The 26,750-nt window shown below is 46.7% G+C and overlaps 1 protein-coding gene across 3 annotated transcripts in view; it reads right to left on the bottom strand.

Moving 5' to 3' along the window:
- ROR1 (receptor tyrosine kinase like orphan receptor 1) overlaps positions 1-26,750 on the bottom strand; it is a 176,495-nt gene that overhangs the window by 55,347 nt on the left and 94,398 nt on the right. For 2 of the 3 annotated variants that reach the window (XM_061469651.1, XM_061469653.1), the window contains exon 2: positions 4,059-4,130. In XM_061469651.1, the coding sequence (XP_061325635.1) occupies positions 4,059-4,130 (72 nt within the window). Of the gene's footprint in view, positions 1-2,921; positions 3,135-4,058; positions 4,131-26,750 lie in introns of those variants that run through there. The other variant, XM_061469652.1, reaches the window with a different exon arrangement.

The raw sequence follows: 26,750 nt of genomic DNA, 5'->3' as shown, positions 1-26,750 counted from the left end.
CACCTTTTTTAATAGGGATCAGGGAAAAGAAGAGCTCATGGCAAATCGGAAGCTTTCTCAAAGAGATGGAGCACGAGCTTGTCCTGTAGTGCAAGGGAAGAGGGGAGGCAATGTACAGACATGGGGAAATGAGAGACCAGACTGCCTTCAGCAATGGGAAGATTAAAATACAATGGAAAGATTATAATACGCTCAGGGCTGCTTGTCTTGCTTCCTCCTAAAGGAACCCCCATAGAAGGGGACTTTAAGCCTCACAGAGTGATGAGCTATGGTCCCCACTGGACATCTCCCACATGCCAGGCAGCTGCAGGCTCCCCATCCCAAGGGACATCTCAGCCAGCAGCTTGGGGGTGACAGATACCCTGCCACTGAGATGGGCCTTTCCTACGGCCAGACCCCTTTTCTTCCCCCTGAAGTTCACTTATTTCTCCTTATACAATTAAATACTCATTTAATCACACTTTCATTTCTCTCTTCCCTCATGGCATTCCCTCTGCAGACCACGACTGACCCATCGGGAAAGACAGAAAGGCTCATGGCCACATTTCCCCTGTTTTAAAAGCGATTATTTGATATTTTTTATGCCCAGTTTGTTTGTTGTTTTAAGGTTTTGGTGAGAAACCACCTCCTCCCTCCCATCAATCGCTGCTTTCAACAGCTCTTCACGGGTGGCTGCGTCTCTTTTAAATTCATTTCCTGTTAAAAAGAATAAACAGGCAACTGTTTAATGCTGTCAATTTAGCTTATTTCATAGACATGGAAACCTGAATAAGGCTCAGTTGTAAGATAATCACAGCAGAACTCAGCAAGCAAAGGGAAAGCACCACATTAAGTCATGGTTCCAAAAGACAGGATAGTGTTTAGCGAGACTATGAGCTTGTTCCTCCTTCCCAAACACAGGAGGGATGTGGGAGGAAGAGATGCTCATTTCCAAATGGCAGCAGGTAGAGCCACTTAAAGCAGACAGCCATTTAATTGGGAAATGTGGCTGGAAACCACTTTCATGTGGTGAACTTAACAGGCTTGAAAATGAGGTTTACTGGGACTCCTGCATGACCTCAATGCTGAGTGCAGCAGAAACGTTGACTTCTTGAGGTGCTTGTTTGCAAAAGAAATGGAAACTAAGAGCATGTCTAATTCTCCCCTCTGAGGTTTCAACCCACCGAGTCAGCACGGGCTGCTGTGCATTGGGCTTCATGCAACCAGGGGAATCAAAGACCGTCAGTAGAACCAGCAGCTCCCACATTAAAGCCCCTGCTTCTCCCTTAGACAAGACAAAACCTGTGCTCCTCGCTTTGCTTGTAGGCACACGGGGAGAACCCGCCCCTCTGACTAAGCTTTTTGGGCAGCAAATGCATTTTAATCACCTATGTAAATCCGTGTTTAGGTGTGTAAGCTTACAGCAGTCTAAATGCTAATCAGGTCTAGCAAAGGGGCTGGTAATCCCCCAGGAATGCAGGATTCAGCCCAGCGAGTGGTAATTGCAGCATTCCAGGTGGATTAGAAGCGGGAAAGGACTTTACCTGTTTCTGACAATATAGCTTAGGAACAGGTGCCATGGAAGCAAGGTGGAAAATGGCTTCATTACTGACACAGGCTCAGCACTGGCACGGAAAGTGTGAGCCTTGCTTTGAGCAATAAGATGACTCAACACCCAGGATGGTGGCAGTCACCACAGGCTTTGCCTCTGTTAGCTTTGGAGCTCCTGCTTTCTCATGGAGCCAGGGTGGTGATGCCTGGCTGATACAGCCCAGCACAGAGAGCATTTTGTAGAGAGCAAACAGCAAGAGAGGCGGGCAGTCCCTGCTGCCCCTCGGAACCTTGCTTTGTTCACCAGCTAAATCTATCACAGAATCCCAGACTGGTTTGGGAGGGAAGGGAGCTTAAAGCTCCTCCAGCTCCAACCCCTGCCACGGGCAGGGACCCCTTCCACTAGAGCAGCTTGCTCCAAGCCCCTGTGTCCAACCTGGCCTTGAGCACTGCCAGGGATGGGGCAGCCACAGCTTCTCTGGGCACCCTGTGCCAGCGCCTCAGCACCCTCACAGGGAAGAGCTTCTGCCTAAGAGCTCATCTCAGTCTCCCCTCTGGCAGGTTAAAGCCATTCCCCTTGGCCTGTCCCTACAGGCCCTTGTAGGGATGGGGCATTTCTCTTCTCTCTTATTCAATATATCCATTATGAAGCCGCTAAAACACCCCGACTCCTGCTTCTCTGGCCACGTCCCCACCACCATCCGTATGTTTTTTGCCTTTTGACATTACTTTTGATCTTTCTGTCTCTCCTTCAAGGTTCTCTAAAATTCTGTAACTGTACAAAGAAAGCTTTTGGAATGTGGTCACTTGGGGCACACGCTACTGAAAGAGAAGAGGATTTGAACTACCAGCTTAGAGAAAGCTTAACCAAAATACGGGTTAAAAACCACTCTGGTCATAAGAAACCAGTCTACACAAAACCTCCCATTAGGAATAACACCACAGAAGCTACTGGGGGCTACTTTTCAACACAGATCAGATACAATTCACTGCCAAATTACAGTATCTTCAATATGTTTTATGCACCCTCCCCTCCATCGAGGTTTTGGTTGGAGGCACACAGCCTGCTGTATAATACATAGCAATCTACCAATTTTGGGTGATTTACCAGTTGAACCCTTGGGCTCACAGTGGAGAACGAAGAATACATCACTGATGAGCACGTGCAATACAGTGTTTCCACCCCTTCAGCAAAGTGTGGCCCTGTCTTCTCTTGTGCTCAGAAGAAGGGTTCCTAGAGAACAATCTACCCTGTAGGTTAGTAAAGGTTACCTGCCAAAGATATCATAAAAGGCCTGAATTAAGACTGTTTGATTGCCTTCCCTCTGGCACTTCCTAACTTTTGACTGGCTTTGTGGCCTTAACTTGCTTTTTCAATGCCACTTACTCACTTCTCACTTCTCCATAGCTTTGGGATGTTACCTGAGCACAGCCCAGACCTGCAGCTCTGCCACGGACACCTGCATCAATCACTGTGGCAGGATAAGACACCCATTCTGTCAGTGCCTCCTTTCAGCAATGTGCTGTGAATTGGGAGTTCTCTGCTTAGTGACTGTGTTTTTCTCCCTTTCCCACCGGCAAGCACAAACCCTTCAGCTTTCATCTTCTCCAGTGCGTTCTGGATCACCAGGAAGCCCTGCTCCTTCCCTGGTAGGAAGGCAAATATGGAAGAGCCAAACTTGCCTTAAAGTACTCCCTCAGAACTGCATATTCTCTTCCTCCAGCACAGAAAACATATTTATGTGTAAACATAAACCATCATGAACACATGTTCATAAAAAACATTATCAAAACACAGTCAAAACAGTTGGAAAAGCCATCTGTGGCATGACTCCACGATGGGAAATTTCAGTCTAAATAAATAGCTAATGGCTGGCCAAGTTATAAGCAAGCAAATTGCACACTTGCTGTGGCTAACAGCATCCTCCACTGTAAATGTTACATTAGAAGCATTGTAAAGACCAGATTGACTCTGGAGCTGCAGGCTACTGCCTGGCAACAAGGGCTAGAGGAAGCTGAGCAATTTGGCTTAAATAATTGGTGGTGCCTAGTTTATGAAATGAAGGGGAATGAGAAATGCATCCCTTTGTCTTACAATACATGCCCTTTGGAGAGCTCCAAATCACACATAATTGCCACCTGCAAATGTATTCCCCCCCCCCCCCCTAATTTCAAGCTTCCAAATCTCATAATAAACCCCATCGAGGCAAACTGCCTGCCTGATGCTTGTTAATTCTGAGTTCAGATCCTGAGATCCAGCAGACAAAATGTCAGGCAGTTCATAAACCAACAGAACTCACATCTTGAAGTATTTTTACCATGTGGAACACTTTACTGGTACAAGAAACGAGCTGAGCTTCCTCCAGGAATCACAGAACCACGTGTAACTCAATGTCAAACGATCACAAGGGAAACAAGGTTTATCTTAAATGCACCCTTTGCTTCCTGACTTGGCCAAGTCAAGAGGAAGAAGTGAGATTTTCAAATGTAATTTCACATCTTTCTATATATTTTTAATGTCCACTTACCTTTATCTAATTCACTGGAGATGTTCCATGAGGATGTGGGCATAAAATCAGCAACAACTGATGAATTTGCTCCTGGAAGGGAAAAACAGAGAGAGAAAAATCAAGATGCTGTTAATATATTGATTCTGTATCGTCAGGAGAGTAAAGGGATGAAGCTGCTGTCAGAGTACTACGATCATCTGAAGAACAGCAGCTCTGAAATGCACTCGATGCTCTGTGTTGGCAGACATCTGGGCAGCAGAACCAGTGAAGTGGAGACAGGCACCGGGCCAGCGCTGGGGTTGGTTTTGCAGCGCTGTCCCTTGTGAGGCCCTGTGTTAATGAAACAACCCATCTTTGGGATGCATTTGGCCCACCTTAAAATCTCCCCCTGGGTTTTATGGAGGTGGAACGACTGCAGTGATGAGGCTGCTGAACGTGTTATCTATTAACATTTACAAGCCATTTTAATCCTGCAAACCCGTGTGCACAAGAAGACACTGATGTTAACAGGGCTACTTGTATGAAAAATCCTCCTACAACTCATGCAAACACAGCCTGGAAAGGCTGATCTGAAGCATTTCCTCATTGATATACATTCCTTTTCTTGATAAAGCCGAATGGTGACTTTAGTCTTTACTTGTATTTCTACCTGGTTTTTAACACACAGAGTAAGTTGTACGGAGGATGGTGTCAGGAGAACTGCTAGCACACATCCAGGCTCGGCTATAGGTCATGGTAAAACAGTGATTTCATCAAATACCCATATGAGGACGCTGGTGTGTAACTGGAGGAGGGGAATTACTGTCCTGTCCCGTCCCCCCCCCCCATTACTGCTGACCCGCATGCACCTTATGAGGCTCTTCAGGCCTCTGGGAAGGATTGCTGCTGGAGTAGGATCTCTCTCACTCAACCCCAGGGATTAATACACACATATACGAGCTTTAGTGAGTGACGGTGTGAAGAAGGGGTGTGCACACCCATTCCATGGCACGGAAACGCAGTGCACCTCCTAATTCCCTGTAACCACCCAGTCCCAGGAAACCTGACTGTGAAAAGGAGGAGAGCAATGCTGGAAACGAGTGCTCCAGCACCGACCATGGGAGAGGAGACTGAGTTTGAACTAAACCCAAGCAGTGCTCAATGCGTCACCTCCCAGACGGAGATGCTGAAAAGACTCACCACAAGTTAACATCCTGCAACCCAAACCTACAGCCTGGCTGGATCCCCTGTGCGGGGTGATCACACTCGATCTCGTAGGTGCACAGCGAGGCCCCAGAGATGCTGTGAGGGCTGGAGCAGCTCTGCTCTGGAGCCAGGCTGAGAGAGCTGGGCTGGGGCAGCCTGGAGAAGAGAAGGCTCCTGAAGGGGAGAGCTGAGAGCAGCTCCAGTGCCTGAAGGGGCTGCGGGAAAGCTGGAGAGGGGCTTGGGACAAGGGTCTGTGACAGGGAGTTGGAACTGGATGAGCTTTAAGGTCCCTTCCAACACAAACCATTCTATCGTTCTATGCTGAGCATCAGCAGGATCCCAGACCAGAACAGGACTATTTTGAAGTGTATTGATTTTATTTTGACACCATCCCTTCGGCTTGTTTCCAGACAGCTTTTAACTACAAAGCGATTTCACTCATAAAACCGTGCAGTGCACGGCTATGCAGAGATGTTCTGCTTTTATTTGACCAGTTGGCAACTATTCTATTTCACTGAAAAATCACAAGAAAATGGTAAACACCGAGGCACACAAATGCATGAAGCAGCTCAGCTCAGATACAGCCACTACACTTGTTATAAATACTGCCTTTCTTAAAAGCCCACCTGGTAGCACTGCTTATTTAAGACTCTGTCAAGTATTTCCAATGTAAACACCACAGTTGAAGGCATTATAACTCACCTACCAACACAGCCCTGGGCCTGCACAGGGCAGAAACACATTAACGGGGCCAGATCCTGAGCTGAGCTCTTAGGCAGAAGCTCTTCCCTGTGAGGGTGCTGAGGCGCTGGCACAGGGTGCCCAGAGAAGCTGTGGCTGCCCCATCCCTGGCAGTGTTCAAGGCTAGGTTGGACACAGGGGCTTGGAGCAAGCTGCTCTAGTGGAAGGGGTCCCTGCCTGTGGCAGGGGTTGGAGCTGGAGGAGCTTTAGGGTCCTTTTCAGCCCAAAACATTCTCTGATACCCAATGAAATGGGGCAGATCCTGCAGGCCTGTGAGACATAGATCTGAGGTGCTGTTGCCCTTCACTCCTCCCACTGAAACCAAACAGGGCATCTCTCACGTCCACAGGGCACTGCTCAAAGCCATGAGCAATGGGTTCTGTCATTCAAACTCCTCACACATTCAAGTTTTGTGTTTGACAATGCATTTTCTGTAGGTAACATTACTTCCGTCCACTTGGAAATACACTTGCATTAAGAGCCCACAAGAGAACCATACTCTGCAATCATCTAACATGCATTGAACAAAATGAAAGAAAAAGCAACGAAACTACTGTGACCACATACAGTATTTTGCTATTTCAAATTCCAGTGTCCATATTAATGTTTTGTTAAACAGGCTTTGAGAACATGACCGTGGATCTCACAGAGCACACATCCACCACCGGATCTACAGAAGGAACCACATTAAAAGAACAAACTTGACTGTTTGTGAGATAGTTCTTCAGTCTGGAAGCTGGTAAGGTTCTGATACTCCTGAATTAAAGCTCTGATTTCAGAGCAAGGCATCACTGTGCCCTGAGTAAGCATTTTATTTGATTGAAAGGAACATGCAGAGCAGCTACTCAGCATTGGAACACACCACCAAATCAAAGTTAATGCAGGGAACAAAAGCATCCGAGAAAGAAGTCCAAGATACATGCACGGATTTCATTTCCAGCTGCGATGACTTGGGATTGCTGTGCATGGAAGCCAGAGCAGTGACATCTCTCCTTGGAAAAACCATGTTAGAACCTTCAGGCCAAGCACAAAGCGTGCTCCGTTGGAAGGTGAGCTCCCAGGCAGCCCATGACAGGTGAGTCATGGATGGGAGAAGGATCAAAGCCTCATCTGACCAAACTGGTTCCTCTCCTGCAACCACCTTGCTTGTAACTGCCACCGGGAGGAAAACAGTTTAAAAACCAGGCTGGGAATGAGCTGCTCTTCTTCCCTTTGGGGACACACCATGTGCCAGAGGGCCAAAGAGCTGGAGCACCAAGAAGGGTCACACCAAATGCAATTCCACCCGGGAGCAGGGCTCAGCATCCATCACTCCCCTCACCAATGGCCAATCCACTCCCTTCACTCACTAACCTGATCTTCAAACTCCCACTAATCAACTGTTCCCGTTATTCTGGAAATCCCATATATGGGATTTACACCCAGCAACTTGCACTTGGGGCACTGGAACAGGCTTGCCTATTTGCTGTCACCATCAAAAAAGAGGGAAATCCGCTTAATATTTAATGAGGAGTGGAAAAATTAATCCTTGAATGTTAAAAATTCCCTCCTAAGCCCCACTTTCACTATTTGAACAATAGGATTTGTTTTGAAAAGAAGTCAACCTGAGAAATGGGATCAGCAGAAAGAACCATTATCCCGGTAAGGTTTATTTTATGGATGAAATCATTCCAGATGAGTGATGAATCTTACCCTTAACGCTGGAAAGATAAGTATCTGCTCAAATCTCCATCACCATTAAGAGATGTTGGTCTTAATGAGAAATCACAATTAGAACCCTTGTGAAGAGCCAAGTAAAGTGTATTCAAACACACTCCCCACAGAGAAGTTGGCTAATACCTGCCTTTATTACTATATTGCCTAAGCGTAGAGTGACTTTCACACAAGTCATTCCTTTTAAAGCCTCTATGATTAAATAAACTTCAACCAGGCTTACAAAGCTCTGCCCCTGAAGGACAACTACAGAGCTAGCTCTTATCACAGCCTCACACTATGGCTCTTTTTCTCACCAGCACCAACCACCACTCAGCGCTCCAGTGTTTGCCCTGTCACGGTTACAGACCCACCAAAAGGATGGGGCAGCTTCATCCCTTGGCCAGTGAACCAAGGACATACACGCCCTGTGCCCAGGGTAATTAATATATCTGGGTAATGCATTTGTAAGGCAAAGTAAAGAGAATATCAATCAGAGCAGGAAAGAGGCAGATGACTAAGATGACACCAAACCCAGAAGCGATTGAAGATTTTAATGGGGGATCAATCTGCTATATAGAAACAAAGCAGAGAGCATGATCAGTCTGAGAATGGGGATGCTCTGCTTGCAAGGCCCTGTGAGCAATGCATGAGGTCTGCAGGGCTGCTAAGCAAGAGAACATAGACATCCAGCAGAAGCGTTGCCTGGGTCAGGCTTTCTTCTCAGGGGCATGGAGAAAAACCCCATGTCTTGCAGAACATAGCTTTTTAAGGTCGAAGGTATAGAATCCTAGAATGGATTAGGTTGGAAGGGACCTTAAAGCTCATCCAGTTCCAACCCCTGCCACGGACAGGGACACCTTCCACTAGAGCAGCTTGCTCAAGGCCAAACAAAACATTTCAAGTGTCTTCTTAAGGGGTATCCTCTGTCTTACATTATATCCCAATAGCAGGGCAGTCTATACCCTAATTCTATAATTATATAAATAAATGGAAGTAATTTTTTCTTATACAAATACAAACGTGACTGCAACATACGCAGCTCAGATCTCGCTGCAGAAGAGCCGAAACAGCAAAAAGAGCAAGGAGACACTTAGCATAACCAATGAGTTCGAAATCTGAGTAGCAAGATAAACTATACAAAAATGAATGTTTAAACTAAATAAAAAAAGACTGTTCCATTTGCAACTCTCTGAAGCTGCACAGAAAGCCTACCCCAAGTGAGATCTGTTATCCTAGGGAGGAATTTGCCTAAGGAAGCGATAAAATCCCAATTTCACGAGACACTAGAAACAAGATTGGGCAAGACAATACTCCAGACACCAATGGGGAGTTATCCCACGCTGCCAGGAGGGTCAACACAGGATAACTTAATAGGGGATTTGGGCACAACAGCTGTGGCCAAATCACCAATTAATGTTTTATAGCATTGAATCTACTAGAAGCATCAACACCCCTTAAAGAAGTGAATAAAAATCACCATAAAATAGACTCCTCAGCTATTGTACTTGGATCTAACATCAGGAAAACAGGAATCACAGATAAGGTTATAGAGACTTAGAGCAAAATCTAATTATACTAAGTGCTCAGCACTTTGTGCTTTTCTGCACATTCCAGACCGACGCTTCATCTTTCCCTCTGTCTGGTTCCTACCTGACTGATCTCTTCCAGGATCTTCCCACAGATATGCCTCACGGCTGTTTTTCTTCTCAGTTCTATCTCCCTCATCTTCCCTTTTTTGCCTTTTGTGTTCTCAGTTTCACTGCTCCTTTGTAAGTTCCCCACACGTTTTCATCTGATCTCCCAAGAAACTACGTTTTGCAATCAGCCAGTTTCCAGCCTATCCACAGCCCACCCTGGAGGTGCTGAAGGAAATCTAGACATACTTTCTGCAGACAGTAATGGATACGACCTATTATACGCTCATTTTCTTGTCTGTTTAAAAGTTGGCACCATCCTGAAATTTCCATAATATATAGCTCAAATTTTGCTTGTATCTTCAATGCATGAAAGGATTTTATCTTCCTGACATCAGGATCTCTGTGTGGCAGTGGACATGTCTGCATGATACAACTCTTGTGTTTCAAAAGGAGGTAGGAACCATCTGAATGAGGCAAAACTGCACAAAGACCAGGCCAGGTTGGAGAGAGCTTAGGGCAAGCTGCTCTAGTGGAAGGTGGCCCTGCCCACGGCAGGGGGTTGGAACTGAGCTTTATGGTCCCTTCCAACCCAAACCAGTCTGGGATTCAATGATTCTGTGAAGACGGGAAGTCGCTGAAAGCATTTCTGCTCTTCACAGAAGGTAGGTGTCTCTTAAGGACAATTTACTGCCTTTAATAGTATGCAATACCATTACTCAACAACAAACCCTCCATTGATTAGTGATGAACGTAGTAATTACATTACATGATGATGTGTCAAAGTTACCATATATACGGTCTGCAGCAAACAGTCCATGTTAGAAACATACCTAGGCCAAGAGACTCAACCTTCCATGTTCAGGTGAAGCTGCTGCTCTTTGTACTGCCATTTTAAATACTTCCAAAGAGGAGCCTACAAACTATACACAACAAAACCTGCCAGAGAACAGGCCTTAACCAAAGATCTACCTGGTAAGCAAGGTAAAATGCTGCATGACAGCATTTCTGCTTCAAATGCATCAGATGAACTAGTTAGCTTTACTCCACCTGGTTACTCTATGGCTAAAAAGGCAAAGGCAAAGCTTGTTCTGCCAAAGCCTTGTACAGGCAGAGCTGAGAGGTAAGAGTTTACCAGATGATAGCTGCAGAGTTCACAACTGTCGTCATCACTGTGTCACGTTCTGCTGGAGAAGGACCCATTGGAGCTCCCAGTTAGGGGCTGAGATGATCCTGGATGATGCTACCAGCATTCAAATGATTAATTCCATTCACGCTCTTCAACTGTAACACTCCCAAGCACATCTCTCTGTTATTTATCTGTCCTACATCATTATTGATAGCCTGGGGTAGGTTAATCATTGGCATTAGATAGGGAAATTTTCAACACCAGTGAACAATTTAAGCTCAGAGATAAAAGACATTAATTTTCAGCTTCAGAAGCCAGACGTGCAGCAGGATGATTTCATTTACACAGGACTGGAAATTGTTAGGAACTTCATTTATCCCACAGCCCAGAACCATCTATCAGAGCATCTCATCACTGCTACTGGCACTTTCATCAGCACGTACGCAACGAGTAACCTCTCTGCCTGCGTGTCTTTCGGAACACCTCCAGCTCCCCAGGGCTGGAGATAAACTGAAGGATTAGCCTGGTTATGATGCATCAACAGAAAGAATCCCAGTGCCTTATTTCTGATTACAGGGCAGGAAGCCAAGAGCACTGTATGCACCTGACACCTCTGCCTTACCTTGTCTTGCCGATCTGCTCTTTTCCATGAGGACATAGGCTGAGAGAGCTGGGCTGGATCAGCCTGGAGAAGAGAAGGCTCCTGAAGGGGAGACCTCAGAGCAGCTCCAGTGCCTAAAGGGGCTGCAGGAAAGCTGGAGAGGGGCTTTGGACAAGGGCCTGTAGGGACAGGCCAAGGGGAATGGCTTTAACCTGCCAGAGGGGAGGCTGAGATGAGCTCTTAGGCAGAAGCTCTTCCCTGGGAGGGTGCTGAGGTGCTGGCACAGGGTGCCCAGAGAAGCTGTGGCTGCCCCATCCCTGGCAGTGTTCAAGGCCAGGTTGGACACAGGGGCTTGGAGCAAGCTGCTCTAGTGGAAGGTGTCCCTGCCTGTGGCAGGGGTTGGAGCTGGAGGAGCTTTAAGGTCCCTTCAACACAAACCAGGCTGGGATTCTCTGATTCTCTGATACAGCAGGAAACCTGGCTGAAAGGTGGGCAGTCACGAGGGTTTCCTGTACTTAGAAGACACCAGTAATACCCACCCCAAAAGACCCAGTGGGGAGATTAAAGCCTTTTCTCAAATACATCATTCTTAACACTGGTTCTGGAATACCAACAGGCAATATCATCAGAAAATCATCTGACTGCTATGCACTGAAGAGTTGCAAACTCTTAAAAAACCTTTACATGCACTAGCAATGTAAAGGCTCCAATGGACATGAGTCAGGGTTGACGACAAACCCTGTAGTAACTTCATCTTCAGCTAAGGTCATATCAGTTAAAAACTGTTTTCTTCCATGGGATCGAAGACATCCCTTGGAAGAAGTGGTTTTTAAGAGGCCTTTTTTTACATGCTAATACTTTAATCCTAAATTTCTAATTACTGCACTACAATTCCTTTTGATTGCAGCTATTAATTACAGATTATCATTAATGTACATGGATTTAGAAGTCACTGTGGAATCTGGGTGCACTTTACATGGCTCTAAATTGGGTCGTTAACAGTTCCACTTAAGAAGAGCAAAACACTGCACCCTGGAGCAAGCCACAGCTTTAATGACAGGGAATGGAGAAAAGAAAGGGCCAGTTGGCTGAAGGCCAGCATTTGAGAGCTCACAGTCGAGTCTTTGTGCTTAGGAACTGGAGAAACGTGGCTACAACAGCACTTCAACGCGCATCGACCACAAGGGAACTTCCAGTCGGGAAACCCGGGTGCACGGTGAACCTAGGGCAGAAAATGCCCTGCTCGGTGTGCCTGGGAATGTCACTGCTTGGATGGGCCAGGCATGATCCTGCACTGCCCAAAGCCATGGGATCACTGCGTTTTCCAAGGAAGAATGATTTGTCTTTGCTCAATTGGAAATGGACACTGGAAGGATAACGGGATTGAAAGTGGCAGTATGCAAGTGGAGGAACACATTGTTTTCTTGCCCATAAAGGCAGGTCTTACTGAGTCACAGAATCATAAAACAGTTTGGGTTGGAAGGGATCTTCAAAGCTCACCCAGTCCAAACCCCCTGCCATGAGGAGGGGCATCTTCAACTAGATCAGCCTGGCCTTCGATGTCTCCAGGGTCAAGGGAGAATGGCTTTAACCTGCCCGAGGGGAGACTGAGATGAGCTCTTAGGCAGAAGCTCTTCCCTGTGAGGGTGCCCAGAGAAGCTGCGGCTGCCCCATCCCTGGCAGTGTTCAAGGCCAGGTTGGACACAGGGGCTTGGAGCAAGCTGCTCTAGTGGAAGGTGTCCCTGCCCGTGGCAGGGGCTGGAGCTGGATGAGCTTTAAGGTCCCTTCCAACACAAATCAGCCTGGGATTGTATGAAGTGCCTGGACAAGGCTTTGCACTGCACCTGCCTGCATACCCCTGGCTTCCATCAGTGCCACTGCACTAAATCCACCCACATGAGCTTTAGAGCAGGCAAACCCAGCCAAGCACGGGGAGGGCAAACAAGGAACCATTTACCTCCAACATAAATCCCAACACACCGTAACTCCTCTCACCTCAGCACTTGAGGGCCACAAAGGCCTGAAATGGATGAGGCTACCAGCAGTCTCCGATCCAACCCTTAGGACTTGAGAGGAAAACTCCAGCAGGAGTCTGCCACGTGCACATTGCTCCTGATTTTTCGGAGCTCACTAATTATTTTTGTTGCAATGACGAAAAATGGGCCCGTGTCAGCCCATGAATGAATGAATGCTCCTGAAACAATGACTCCTTAAATACACAGAAGTCTCCCTCGTGTAAACACGCTGTGTTTTATACCATACCCTCGTGGTGCGAGGCATACATTGCAACATGACTTATTGGCTGCGGGTGATGAAACAGTAAACGTTGCCCCTTTGACAGCTTGAACCTCGTGCCTGGGATTTCACATGGGTTGATGGTGATTAATGGAAAAACTGCCAAATTTATCAAGAGCCTGGAACACAAGGATACACTGTGAAACGTATGCTAATACAGCACAATTTATATAAAAAGGGGGGGAATGTAAATATTTAACTGATGCCAGAGCTGGATGCTTTGGCCAAGTCAGGACTGAGCTACATTGATTGTTCAAAAGGAACTTACACCCCGGTGTAAACCCACACAAGCCTGATCTCAGACAGGCTTAAAACCTGGGCATTTTGGATGGTAGATTTAATTTCTTCTGCTAAAAAGCTGGGGTTTAAATCTGCATTGAAACCAACCAGAAAACACTTGTGAGTAAGAACTGGTCAATGTGTGTGTGGAGAGCTGGGCTTAGCCCAGTTGGCAGCACCAAGGGAAGCGCCAAGAGGCAGGATCCTGACCCAGCTCCCTCTGTCTCCATCACATGCAGGCACAGCATCCTCAAGAGACCAAACCCAAGCCCCTCCAGTTAATCCCATTTATCAAAAGCCTCAAGACAGGGCAAGGTCTCTCAGAGGTGAAGGCTGAAGTCCCCTTTCATGGCTCCAGATTGGGCTTCAGACACGGGTGACACGACACAGGCACATCCTCGTCCTGCCCTGGTGGGACTCCTGCTCAGGGCTCTCCATATACTCGCTAACAACAGCAATTACATAGGCAATTAGTCTGCACAAAAGGTTTACATCAATGCTTCAGAGGTTTATTTTTAATCCCTTCATTGCTGGAATGAGTTAATGTACTGATTTAGCCACAGTTACTACTTACTATAGGAAGGTTTCCTGAATCTGGGGTTCATCAGCACCTCCTGGATTCAAATAACTCTCTAACATTAAGAAAAGTTAAATCCAAACATAGCAATAGGACCAAACATTTTCATTGCTATTCTGGGGGGATCTTCAAATTGTTTCATCAGTGGCTTGAGCACATGTACTACCTTCCCCTTGATTTCAACCCATGCAGAATCAGCCAAAATTTCAGGGACTACTGAACATCACAGCCACGCAGACCTCAGCATCATGCTGGCAGCTTAATTCTGGCCACCAAAATCTAAGGTTTGATGAAGTCAAACTCCTGAATCCTTAAATTACTCAGCGGTCCTTATGCGCTCTCCCAGGCACAGTAAGGCTAAAGAAATGGTCGGTGTAAAAGAGCCACTTCTAAACAACACAACTAAGAGTTAGCAAGCCTTAATTGCACCCAGAAGTCCAAGTGGCTGTGGTCTTCATGACCCTGTAATGGCTTTGCCACAAAAAAAACCCTGCAGTCTCTAAAAGTTAATAGCCTGTACAATAGGAAATCAACAGGCACAGGGCAAAGTTGGCTTGTTCAGTCTTAACTGCTTCTGCAGGCGCTGGAAGGATAAAGCACTGATGATGTTTTTATTAGCTCAACAAACAAGAAGCTGGGCATTTGATGTAATGCTACTGCAGATCTACACAGATTAGGTTTCAAAGTCGTGGCAACTGCTGTACTTTAAGAAATGAGTTAGCTTGGAAATGGATACAGGTTTCCTCTGGAAGGCACAGCAATCCAAATAAACACGCTGAGCACGGTACAGCCAGATGAAGTTCCAGTGGCCCAACTGCTTGCCTAAGTAGCTGCACACCCCACAGCTGCACAAAGGTTTTTCATCACCATTCCTAATTTCTTCAGGCCAAAAGAGTGCAGTAATATCAAGCTCAGCAGGTGATAAGAGCAAGTGTCTGCCAAAGTAAGCCCAAGCACACAGATTCTGCTGAGTTCAAATGAGCACATCCTTACTACAGGGCTAAATGGGACGGGTGGGTTCATTAACATTAGTCAGCTCTGACAGCATCCAGACACACTTGAAATACTTTGTACAGACTATTTACCAGTAAAGGAAAACACAGTTTCCCCTTGAAAACCTCGAAGCAAACATGACACTGGGAAGCTGAAACGGTGGAATGCCCCGTAGCTTTCTCATTAGTTTCCTACTCAAGTATTTACAGACAGCTCCTCCAATTCTGCTCCACTCATCTGTAACCCGTTCCCAAACCACTCCTTGCGGTCAAGCCAAATTTTTCTGCTGTTTAACTTCTCAAGTCTCCCAAAGTTCATTCGCAGGTCCCTTCCTCGCTGTGCCAGAAGCTTCTCCCTCTGGTTTGTCCCACTTCCCAGCTCAGGGTGTCTGTTACAGGACTCCATTTTCCCAACACAAAGTCCTGATGCTACCAAAGCGGCTTCTGGAGGAACGATGCAGAAAGACCACGCACGTCTGGAACTGGGAGTGTCTTGAGGGGTGGCTGCGGTGTTGGGAGGAGGGTTCCTACCTCAGAGATACAGAACATTGATTGCACAAAGTCTAAAGAGACCATCAGTGATGCGAGAAATAGGTTGGAAACACTTATTCTAGCCCATTACCTTCTCATGGTCATGATTCTGGTCAAATATCCCATTCTACCAGGTGTTTAGCTTCAGTTAAAATGCTGAAGTTATCAAACCCCTTACCCTGTAGCTATACAGGACCCGAAGCATTTCACTATTTAATACATGGATGCTCGAGGAATATTTGAACCTAATCCAGACTTGACTGAGCAACCTGGAAAATCCAGCAGCAATTCAGGATTTTGGATGCAGCTTCAGGTCTGTGCATGTCTCTAATCCTCCTGAAACACAGCGCTGCCAAGTTGTGGATTTTCTTACCCAGATTCCCCAGCCGATTGCCTTTGACAGCGGGTCTGTGTGCTGCTGTTAGCCATGCTGTGTATATAAGGCCAGGGACAGCAGATTAGGGCATTACAATAATCGTCTCAAAACCCAGCTATTGAAAACTCAGAAGGGGAGTAACAGAAGTTAGAGAAGAGATTTCCTTGTGGGTTACCTGCCTTGATAACAACGCTGTAGTGGGGGATCTCAGTCCAGCTCCCAGCAGCCAAACAGCCCTGTCTCATAAAGCACAACCAGCAGATGCAGTAACCTCTTGGCAAGTCCAAGAGCCAAAAGACTGAATTTCTCTCTCGCAGCAAGTGATCTCGCAGTGCCAGCACTCCTCTGGGATATGAACTACTCCGAAGGGACCAGGAACTTCAGGGTAGTTCTAAGCTTGTCATTTGGGGCTGTTGGGTGAGGAGAAGCTCCCCATGACCCAGCTTCATTGTGCGCTTGAGCCCAAACCCCCCCCCATGTGCTGGGCTGCACCCACAGCGCAGGAGCAGCAGCTCAGGGAGGGGATCCTGCCCCTCTGCTGTGCTTTGGGGAGAGCCCCCCTGCAGTCCTGATCCAGCTCTGGGGCAGCAGCACAAGAGGGACGTGGAGCTGTTGGAGCGAGGCCGGAGGAGGCCATGGAGATGCTGCGAGGGCTGGAGCAGCTCTGCTCTGGAGCCAGGCTGAGAGAGCTGGGCTGGGGCAGCCTGGAGAAGAGAAGGCTCCTGAAGGGGAGACCTGAGAGCAGCTCCAGTGCCTGAAGGGGCTGCAGGAAAGCTGGAGAGGGGCTTGGGACAAGGGCCTGTAGGGACAGGCCAAGGGGAATGGCTTTAACCTGACTGGGGTTGAGAGATGAGCTTTAAGTTTCCTTCCAACCCAAACCACTTTGTGATTCTATGAATGGGGCAAATCTCACTACCCTCACAGGAATCCACATGGAAAATATTCTTGATTTGTGACAAAGGCAGGATAAAAGTGATCTGTAACAGAAGGCATATTGACAAAAAGATATGAATAGACCAGAACTTGATTCAATAGAGAGGTATATCCTCGGTAGGGTGATCAAGTGACTTCTGCGCACTGAGGGCTACTGAGATGGTTCAAAGAAACAACCAATCTCTCGATGCAGACTTACACAAACCATAAATATCAATCACGCCAAAGTGTCTTTTTTCACCACATTTCTCAGCAAATCCTGTCTTGTTTGAAATGCCTGAGCTTGGTTTGCCGAAAGTGGGAGCTCTCAGAAGATGTGGTTCTCTCCAAACCACAGAGCAAATCGTGCCCTGTGATTTTGGTTTCCTTGCATTACTGGCTTAAAGCTCTGAAACCATTGAATACATACACATACGCACAGACACACATGCATGCACACACAATGAGACAGATGCAGGTTGTGGATTCAGATATAAAATCCTAGACACACAGCACCACATCACAGCCAGCACACCCCAGACATCTCACATGGGATGTATTTCACAGCAGAAATCACAGCACAGTGCTCACTGAGAAGCATTTCTTGTGCTGACTGACATCCCTGGCAGTGTTCGAGACCAGGCTGGAGCTGGATGAGCTTTAAGGTCCCTTCCAACCCAAACCAGTCTGGGATTCTGTGATAAAATTGTTCTGCCTTTGGCTTTCTGCTTTAACAAACCAAACTGCTCACTGATGTACCAGGCAGCGGTACACACAGCTCTACACATAGGCTTTAAATGCAGCCAGGAGAAGGTAAGCATCCAAACGCCTTGGACACTCCCTGGGATGAGGTATTAATTCCCAGCATTCTCTGACACTGGGAATCCACATGCTACGGTGGGTGCAGACACGGAAAGCAGATATAACATGAACCATTGGGGGTAAAAATCCACTCAAGTCATTCCCTGGTGAACAAAGTGGTTCTGAGGTCCTGCCTGGTGGCCAGGAGCTCTGACTGCTAATGAAGTGCATTTCAATTACACGACTGATGCAGAATGAGGACATTTTTACTAATCAAAGCTTTGCTCCTGCTCCTTCAAGCTAAAACTGGTTGAAAACCCATAACCAAGATTTATTGAATCAAGCTCCATCAACTACCTGTGCCCTTCAACAACAGTGTCACCCTGGAGCTTTGGTAACCTGCACTGTCAAACCCAAAGCAACAAATGCAATTGCTGTTTCCACTGATGAGCAGAACCTCTGTTAGACCCCTTCCAGAATGGCATTCATTATTAATTATGCTTGGATCTTGGTGTGCAGCTTTATACTCATGTAAGGCTGAAGCACAGGGACAGAAATTAGGACTAAGTTGCCTCGCAGTAGGTGTATGAATGCAAGAGACTGACCCAGTAAGTGTCCCTAAGTGACAGAGCTCCTGTCTGTGCAAGCCTAATGCAGAGCAAGGATGAGCAAAGGCAGTGTACTCTGATACCTGTACATTACACTTCCCAGATTTGCCTTACGAGAAAGAAACCAAACCTCTTTGAGCACTTCAGTGGGCTTAAACATGTAACAAACTGGAATGAGAGATAAGCAAACCATGCCTGCATCTTGCCCAAGGATATACTCTTGCTTCCCAGGCATGAGAGGAGATGGGGTGGTAAAAGGGATGAGGGACCTGTAAATTTTCCAGCTAACTCTTGAAAAGGTCTCCCTTTATACCTAGAGACCTTTAAGTGTGGCAGGGGAGAAGAAAAGCTGTATAATCCCTGCACGTCCACCCTGTGCAGCACAAACCGTGGCACCTTCAGGAGACTGCTGGCTTCTCAGAACCAACAACCTGATTTATTTTCCTGGCAAAGCACCAGACATCATCAGCACAATTGACCTTCTGGGGTCAGGGAAAGCCCATCCTCACCAGCTCTGCACGTATACCCATGAGCTATCTCGCTGGAGGCTCGTGTCCGTATCCATACACTGCTTCCCAGCTCTGGGAGGGTTCCCACTGTGGTTGAGGGAGTTCTGACTAACAAGGATAAATAAAAGAGTGCCCAAAGCTGTCAGGATTTGGTTTATTTAATGCCATTATGCTTGACATTGTGCCAGGCAAGGAGAACTTGATCTCTGCTCCAAGTGGGTAAGCACTGCACTGCAGACGCAGGACTCTGGCGAGATCTCGGCCTGTATTTATGTAAAGCAGGGCAGGTGGGCTTATATTTCAAGTAAATAAACACAAAAATAGCTCACAGCGCATGGAAGTCAGCAGAGAACAGTGGTGGAATCAGCTGCTTATGTACCGGGTTAGGCAAGAAAGTCCCAGTGGTACCAAGTGTCACTGATGATGGGAAAGAGCCAGGCTAAGAAGAGAGGTCACCAAGGGAAGCAGGAGATGCCCCTACACTGAGCACTTAAATGCAGAGCAAAGCAACACGTAGTACTAGAAAAGAAGGATTTCCACATGTATGCAAAGGGACATACTTGACTTGAACAGGAACTTCTCCTTAACAAATAACTCTTTAACAGTCAATTTGTATCTGTATGTCCTGTCCCTCACCCCTACTGCAGTCACACTGAAAGTTGACACTGGGATCAAACTGATCCCGGTGTCTGGAAACACAGAAACAAAACGGGAACGCTGAAATCAAGGAACAGACTGAGATCTGAAGCGTTACAATGATCACTTGATGCTGCTACTGCCTTTATTCTCTGTATTAAGAGTCAAAAAGAGAAAGCTCAAGAGGAAACCAGCGTGGTTTTTCAAGAGGCACTTGGTCTCCCTTGTGCTCCCATTGAAGCCAGCAGTAAAGCTGCTGATGAATCAGGAAACACTGAGCGCTTCTGAAAGCTGCACAAGTGGATGAAAAGTGCCTTACAAAGCTATTAGCTCACAACTGCTCTACAAGTTACAAGCAGTGAAAACAAAGTAAAGTAAAAGCAAAGAAAGGGGTAGAAATGTCTGAAAGCCCCTTCTAAACCATCACACCCTGTCTGCCCGCAGCCCCTTTCATCTGCACACAATCTCCGCAAGGCCACTTCATCATGGGCTAGGGTTTTATTAAGTTCCATGTTTATTTGCCCAGGGTAGGTATGCAAGTGAGGAGAGGGAAAACCCCTGGCTCTGCTGCCACCTGAAGCTTGTGGAACCTGAACGTTTGTCACTCCTGCAGACTGCAGACCTAAAATAAGACAAGGGCTGACTGAACTGGCACAGTTACCTGGTGTTATGGTGTGGGCTTGTGGGACCTTGACATAGATCTTGAGCTTCTGCCTAAGAGCTCATCTCAGTCTCCCCTCTGGCAGCTTAAAGCCATTCCCCTTGGCCTGTCCCTACAGGCCCTTGTCCCAAGCCCCTCTCCAGCTTTCCTGCAGCCCCTTCAGGCACTGGAGCTGCTCTCAGGTCTCCCCTTCAGGAGCCTTCTCTTCTCCAGGCTGCCCCAGCCCAGCTCTCTCTGCCTGGCTCTAAGCCCTGACTGACCCAGAAGTCACAACTTCCATTTCACACAGAACCAGGTTACCAGAAACCAGCAGCAGGCACCGACCAGGGCACTCACTCCCATGGTGCTGAGCACAAGCCAGCATGGCCAACCCCATTCTCAGTCAGGGCTGTCTGAAATCCAAAGCCACCGCGCTTGCCAGTGGCACCCTTGATAAACTGCAGGACCCTGCAGATTCCAAGCTCCTACAATCAACTCGGGCTGAATGTTTTACCTAACTCAAATAATGAGGAGAAGAATTACATAAGTCAGAGATTTGCTTTGGCACGAGGCGAGGACACTGTGGCACCATTCGTGTGTACTCAGCAATTTTAGAATCCGAGGATTTCTCCTCCTTGCATGCTTGGAGATTTAATAAGAGCACTCTGTGCCATTTCTGGCTGGTGAGGAAGCAGACAAACGAGTAAAATGAAGACTTGTGTTTTCACTAGGCTGTCACTTAACATTTAGCAGTGTGGCTCGAGTTCCCTTTTAAAGGGTGCGCTGCTCCATCCCTACTATTATGTGAAAAACGACACACGGTGCTGTTATTTAAGCAGTAAGTCAGCCCCTAATGACCTTTTATACACCAGCATTTCTATTCTTCAATAGGTGGACGTGGAAGGCCAGGAATGAAGGAAAACTCCCTTCAGACAACTAAACTAGACTTCCAGCAGCTCATGTGCACAGAGCGCATTTAGGGTACCACAGTACTTGATTAGGAGCCTGGAATGCACTTATCCACCTAAAGATTCTGCTTGCATTACCTCACTTTTAGGGAACCATGATTCAAAGTGCTGTTATGAGCAAACTCTGAGGGCTAACACCAGATTTAAGGCATACAGTGTTTGGACCATTAGGATATCCATAGTTATACCAAGGCTAAGGGAAGTACAGGGTTTGATCCAAAAAGAAGCAGAAACAGTGCTTTACTTCACTACAGAATGACTCCTTCCACTCAGCTCTCACAGGGCACATACATGGCATTAGAACCATTATATTATATCAGCCTGGAGAAGAGAAGGCTCCTTTAGGGGAGACCTTAGAGCAGCTCCAGGGCCTAAAGGGGCTACAAGAAAGCTGGAGAGGAGCTTTGGACAAGAGCCTGTAGGGACAGGCCAAGGGGAATGGCTTTAACCTGCCAGAGGGGAGACTGAGATGAGCTCTTAGGCAGAAGCTCTTCCCTGGGAGGGTGCTGAGGCGCTGGCACAGGGTGCCCAGAGAAGCTGTGGCTGCCCCATCCCTGGCAGTGTTCAAGGCCAGGTTGGACACAGGGGCTTGGAGCAAGCTGCTCTAGTGGAAGGTGTCCCTGCCCGTGGCAGGGGTTGGAGCCGGATGGGCTTTAAGGTCCCTTTCAACACAAACCATTCTACGGTTGTATGATGATTACTGCACAAAGAGAAGTAAAAATACAGCACCCTTCCCTGTCCAGAAAAGAGAAAAGAAGGATGGATTTAAGGAATTCATTTAAACACAGGGAGCTGTTGTACAAAAGCAATTCTAAAGACTATTACCTTGTACGCTTCTTCGCCCTAAAATAACAAGGCCCATAAGTAAAAACAGACACTGGGCCGAGGTTTCTTATTTGTCTTCTCCTTGTACTGCTGGAGTAGAGGCAACTGGTGTGGCAGAGAGGCAAGATCAGCAAGGGAGCATGCATTGTCTCATGGTGCTGTTTGTGAAAAAACCTAGACATAGGTGTGATTTTGTGGAAGAAGGTTGGGGCTGGAGGGAAAACTAATCCTGGAAAAATAATCTTCCAAATAAACAGAGCATCCTATGAGAAACGATCAGCACACTGTTTGGAGGCAACCAGCAGAGGCAGCTGGAGAATGATCCTTTCTCTAACAGTCTGTGACCCCTGCACGCTGGTTCTCTCTCTACTCATCGCTGACCCTGTCTTTGACAGGGTTATTAAAACTGCAAATACCACCAGAAATAAAAGATTAAATAAAAATGGTACCCAGGAGAAAACAGAGATGAGACTCACACCAAAATGGTACTTTGATCAAGAGCATCTGCCCAGCGCCATTTGATTACCCTCAACTGGAGGTAACAGTCTCCAGGGGCTGTGAACCTGGTTTCCTTGTCTGCACATGCAGTTCTTCCACAAAGGAAACTATACATCTGTGGACATCACATTGAGGTTACCAAGTCAAAAAGACATCTAGCTATAAAACATCAAAGGGAAACGTATGAAGGCAGTTTACATGCACGAGTGGAAAAATGAGGAGGCACAAGGCATCAGCCCGTTAGCCTTTTCCCCACTTGCCAACCGGACCACGTATGATCAGTTCACTTGAAAATAGCTCAGGTACTTGTATGCTAAATTGGAATATAAGCCTGCATATCCAGAAACACCTCTGAAGGGATGATACAGAAGATTGCAGTTGCAGAGAATACAGGTTGTAGAAAAATACCTTGAAATACCCTTCCACAGTCCAACACCACTTGGAAAATTCAACACTACAAACAGCTAAAAACACAAGGTATTATTAGGAAGATGTTTTATGAATGACTAGGAAGAAATATCATTAGGCAGAAGCTCTTCCCTGTGAGGGTGCTGAGGCGCTGGCACAGGGTGCCCAGAGAAGCTGTGGCTGCCCCATCCCTGGCAGTGCTCAAGGCCAGGTTGGACACAGGGGCTTGGAGCAAGCTGCTCTAGTGGAAGGTGTCCCTGCCTGTGGCAGGGGTTGGAGCTGGATGAGCTTTGAGGTCCCTTCCAACCCAAACCAGGCTGGAATTCTATTAGGAATATGTATTTAAACCCAGAGTAAAGCAGCATTTCCATCTTACTTTCCAGTTCCAGATTTCTATACCTGCAGAAACCTGGCGAGTCGTACAAAGAATAAGCACAAAAATGGTAATTGCATGTAAATCATATAAAAAGAGGGGGCAAAACCCCAGTAAAAACAGGTCTGAAAGGTTGAGTGATAATTGCAAAGCTAAACAAAGATTTAGTTGAATACGAGAAGAAAATAACAACCCTGCAACCCAGCTCACACATCTTTTGTGCCAACTGCCTAGTCTTTAAACTTAATGGGTAATGACTGCTAAAAGCTCTGCGTAGTCCAAGTATCAAGAGATATCTGGCACCCTGATTTCCCAGGCAAGATGATTTATAACTCTGCTTTGTAATATTGCACCCTTGGAGCACTGGGTATTTTGAAACCCTTCCTAATGAGCTTATTTTGGGGTGAAATTCTCCTAATGCGACTTGGCACGAGTTTCAACTGAATAATCTTTTAAAGGCAGTCAACTTCTCCAAGATTTACTATGAACATAATAGCAAACCTGGTTGGTATCAGGAGCCAAAGATGGGGTTTTTCAGCCTAGAGAGAGTCAGTAGTCTGTTGTTTCTTACATCTGGAACAGTAGTAATCTATTCCTTAAGCCTGAGCAATCAAATTACTCTAATTTTCTGTTGTCTTGGCTTGAATAAATATTTTCAAGACAAGTTATGTTAAAACTATGCACTCTGGCTGTACAGTTAAATGTGCTTAACATCTGTGCTGCAGCCGAGTGTGGCAAGTTGGAAAGGTATCCCAATGGAAAGGGACTTCTAAACAAATCACTCTGTTTCCATTGGAACTCACGGGTTACTAAGGAGTAACTATGGCAAAAATATGAAATAGAAAAGGAGAGGGGAATTGGGAGGAATTTGCATTAAAAATATAGAAATAGAAGGGAAAACAAGGAAAAAGAATAAAAGGGAGGCTGGAATTCCTGCAGCAGTTTGCACAGGAACAAATCCCAGAGGGATGGCAGGCTGGAAGAAACAGTTTTCCATCATTTCATGGGACTGGGAGCTGCCTTGGCCAGGCTGAGTGGGCAACTGGGGAAAACAAAAGGAAAGAGAGGAAAATATGAGGGGATTTCTGCCTCTGGGATCCCCTCACAGCCCCTGCAAGTCTGCCCAGGGGAGAAGCAATCTGGATTGCAGTTATTCACTGGTTTGTTAGGAAAACCAGGAAAATGGACTCTTGGATTTCACTGTCCAATGTTGAAAACTTCTGCAACGCTGAGGGGAAAAAAGCCCAGGGGCATTCACTGGCATTTTTTCTGGTAAAAAGGACCAGGGAAATGCTTCCATTTTTACATGTGGATTCAGCCAACAATCTAAGGGGTAATGAAGAGAAAGAACAGGTTGTATGTTTGGAAGCCTAAAGCAACAAAATCAAATGCATTCTGCAAGACTTCTGCCTGAGGAACAAGCCCGTGTCCCTCCAAGCACAGTGGACGTGGGTAAAACTGACATTTGGGTCAAAATCCCATGTGCTTCCCATTTTTACAAGGGCCTGTAGGGCCAGGCCAAGGGGAATGGCTTTAACCTGCCAGAGGGGAGACTGAGATGAGCTCTTAGGCAGAAGCTCTTCCCTGTGAGGGTGCTGAGGTGCTGGCACAGGGTGCCCAGAGAAGCTGTGGCTGCCCCATCCCTGGCAGTGTTCAAGGCCAGGTTGGACACAGGGGCTTGGAGCAAGCTGCTCTAGTGGAAGGTGTCCCTGCCTGTGGCAGGGGCTGGAGCTGGATGAGCTTTAAGGTCCCTTCCAACCCAAACCACATTTGTAGCCATTAATTCCAGCTGTTCAGTTTAAGAGAGAAAACAAATCTCTGTGCTTCCTTTCCCCTAAAATCTCAAAACTCATTTCAAATTACACCATTTTGGAAGCCAATGCCCAATTCTGCTCTCCAAGGTGGAAGTTTGTGCTCCCATCAGAACTTTGAGCTCCTTCCTACCAACAGAAATGCAATGCTTTGGCTTTCAGGGAAAACTGCCTCTCGTACTAGCACAGCATGAAACAAAATACCAGGAAAGCCAAACTAACCCTAGGGATACTCCTTATTCACCTCTCTGCTGCTGTAACAGATGCAGGTTCCTGGTGCTTCGTAGTGCAGCGAAGCTCAGCCGCTCTGCAGTGGGGCAGAGGGAGGGGATGGGGAAACCCAAGAGCTGCAGAGCTTTGTACCTTCTTTGAAGAGAGAATTATGTCTGTTGAGATAGGGTGTAATTGATGTTGCGAATGAATGTGTACTAATAAATTAATATCACAGCAAACCCGAATGACAGGATTTATGGGAATGCAATATAGCCCGTTTGGTAAACAGAGCTGAAGTACAGACAATTTGGGAGGATAAGAAATACAGAAGCTTGGTTGGCTTCCAACAGAGAAGATTAATGTCAATATTTAAGAAAGCACCAATTTACTTCCATGGGAAAGGGGGGAAAAAAGCAGCCATCTGAAACAAAATATTGGATTGCCTCAGTGGCAGAGGATTATCCAAATACAGTAAAATTCCACCCCACTGCTCTTTATGTGTTTGAATCCATCAGATATCAAGTAACTGCCCCTTCCAGCTCCACTCTTTGGGAAAAGCATGTGAGATGGGAAGTGCTGGAGAAGCTGGTTCTTATTTTTCGGACAAAGGACAATTCTCCCATGTCAAAGCTGCTCAGCTCCTGCAAACCGCAGTTCATAACTCATCCTGACGGGTGTGAGACGGACTGTGATAACCATTTAAAATGCTTCATGCCACAGAGAAATATTATTCTTCCTATAATGTCATTTCGAGTGACTTCAGGGGGAATGAGGTTTTTTGCAGAAGAGCAGTCCTAGCCTAACCTTATGTATTTGCTGAGGCCCACATCCAGGACTGGTTTGGGCTGGAAAGGACCTTAAGGCTCATCCAGTTCCACCCCAGCCACGGGCAGGGACACCTTCCACGAGAGCAGCTTGCTCCAAGCCCCTGTGTCCAACCTGGCCTTGAACACTGCCAGGGATGGGGCAGCCACAGCCTCTCTGGGCACCCTGTGCCAGGGCCTCAGCACCCTCACAGGGAAGAACTTCCTGATGTCTGACTTAAATCTATGAAGAGGAAGGTCCTTCACTGTGAAGGTGAGAAGATCTTTTCCTCCCCTCCTCCAGCAGGAAGACCCCCACCATGAAGAACTTGCCCACGGTCTTTTATATCATTCACAAAACCCTTTTTGTGCTCTCTCTCCCCAAAAGCAGACTCTCTGGGGCACTCAGATCACTATAATACATTTTAGTGTGGAAGGAGCAACTCGGAATAGTTTAAACTCATCCATCCTTGTAATTCCTTAGAAATACTCCAAGAGGTCAAAGGTGGAAAGCCAGTTCTTTGAAAACGAATCCCATATTGCTGAACTTTTAAAGGACCCTTAGCAGGAATGTTAATTACACGGAGCCGTGCAGGACACACGGTTCACGTGCCAACTGTCCAGTAAAACTTGAACAAAGAAGCCTCAAATCCATTTTTCCTGAATGGGT

Source organism: Pezoporus flaviventris, unplaced genomic scaffold, assembly GCF_033815535.1.
Source record: "Pezoporus flaviventris isolate CSIRO_AGI_PZ_B2104156 unplaced genomic scaffold, CSIRO_AGI_Pfla_v1 ptg000059l, whole genome shotgun sequence".
Classification (NCBI taxonomy): domain Eukaryota; kingdom Metazoa; phylum Chordata; class Aves; order Psittaciformes; family Psittacidae; genus Pezoporus; species Pezoporus flaviventris.
Note: the sequence above shows the minus strand (reverse complement) of the source record. Positions and strands in the feature narration are given on the sequence as shown.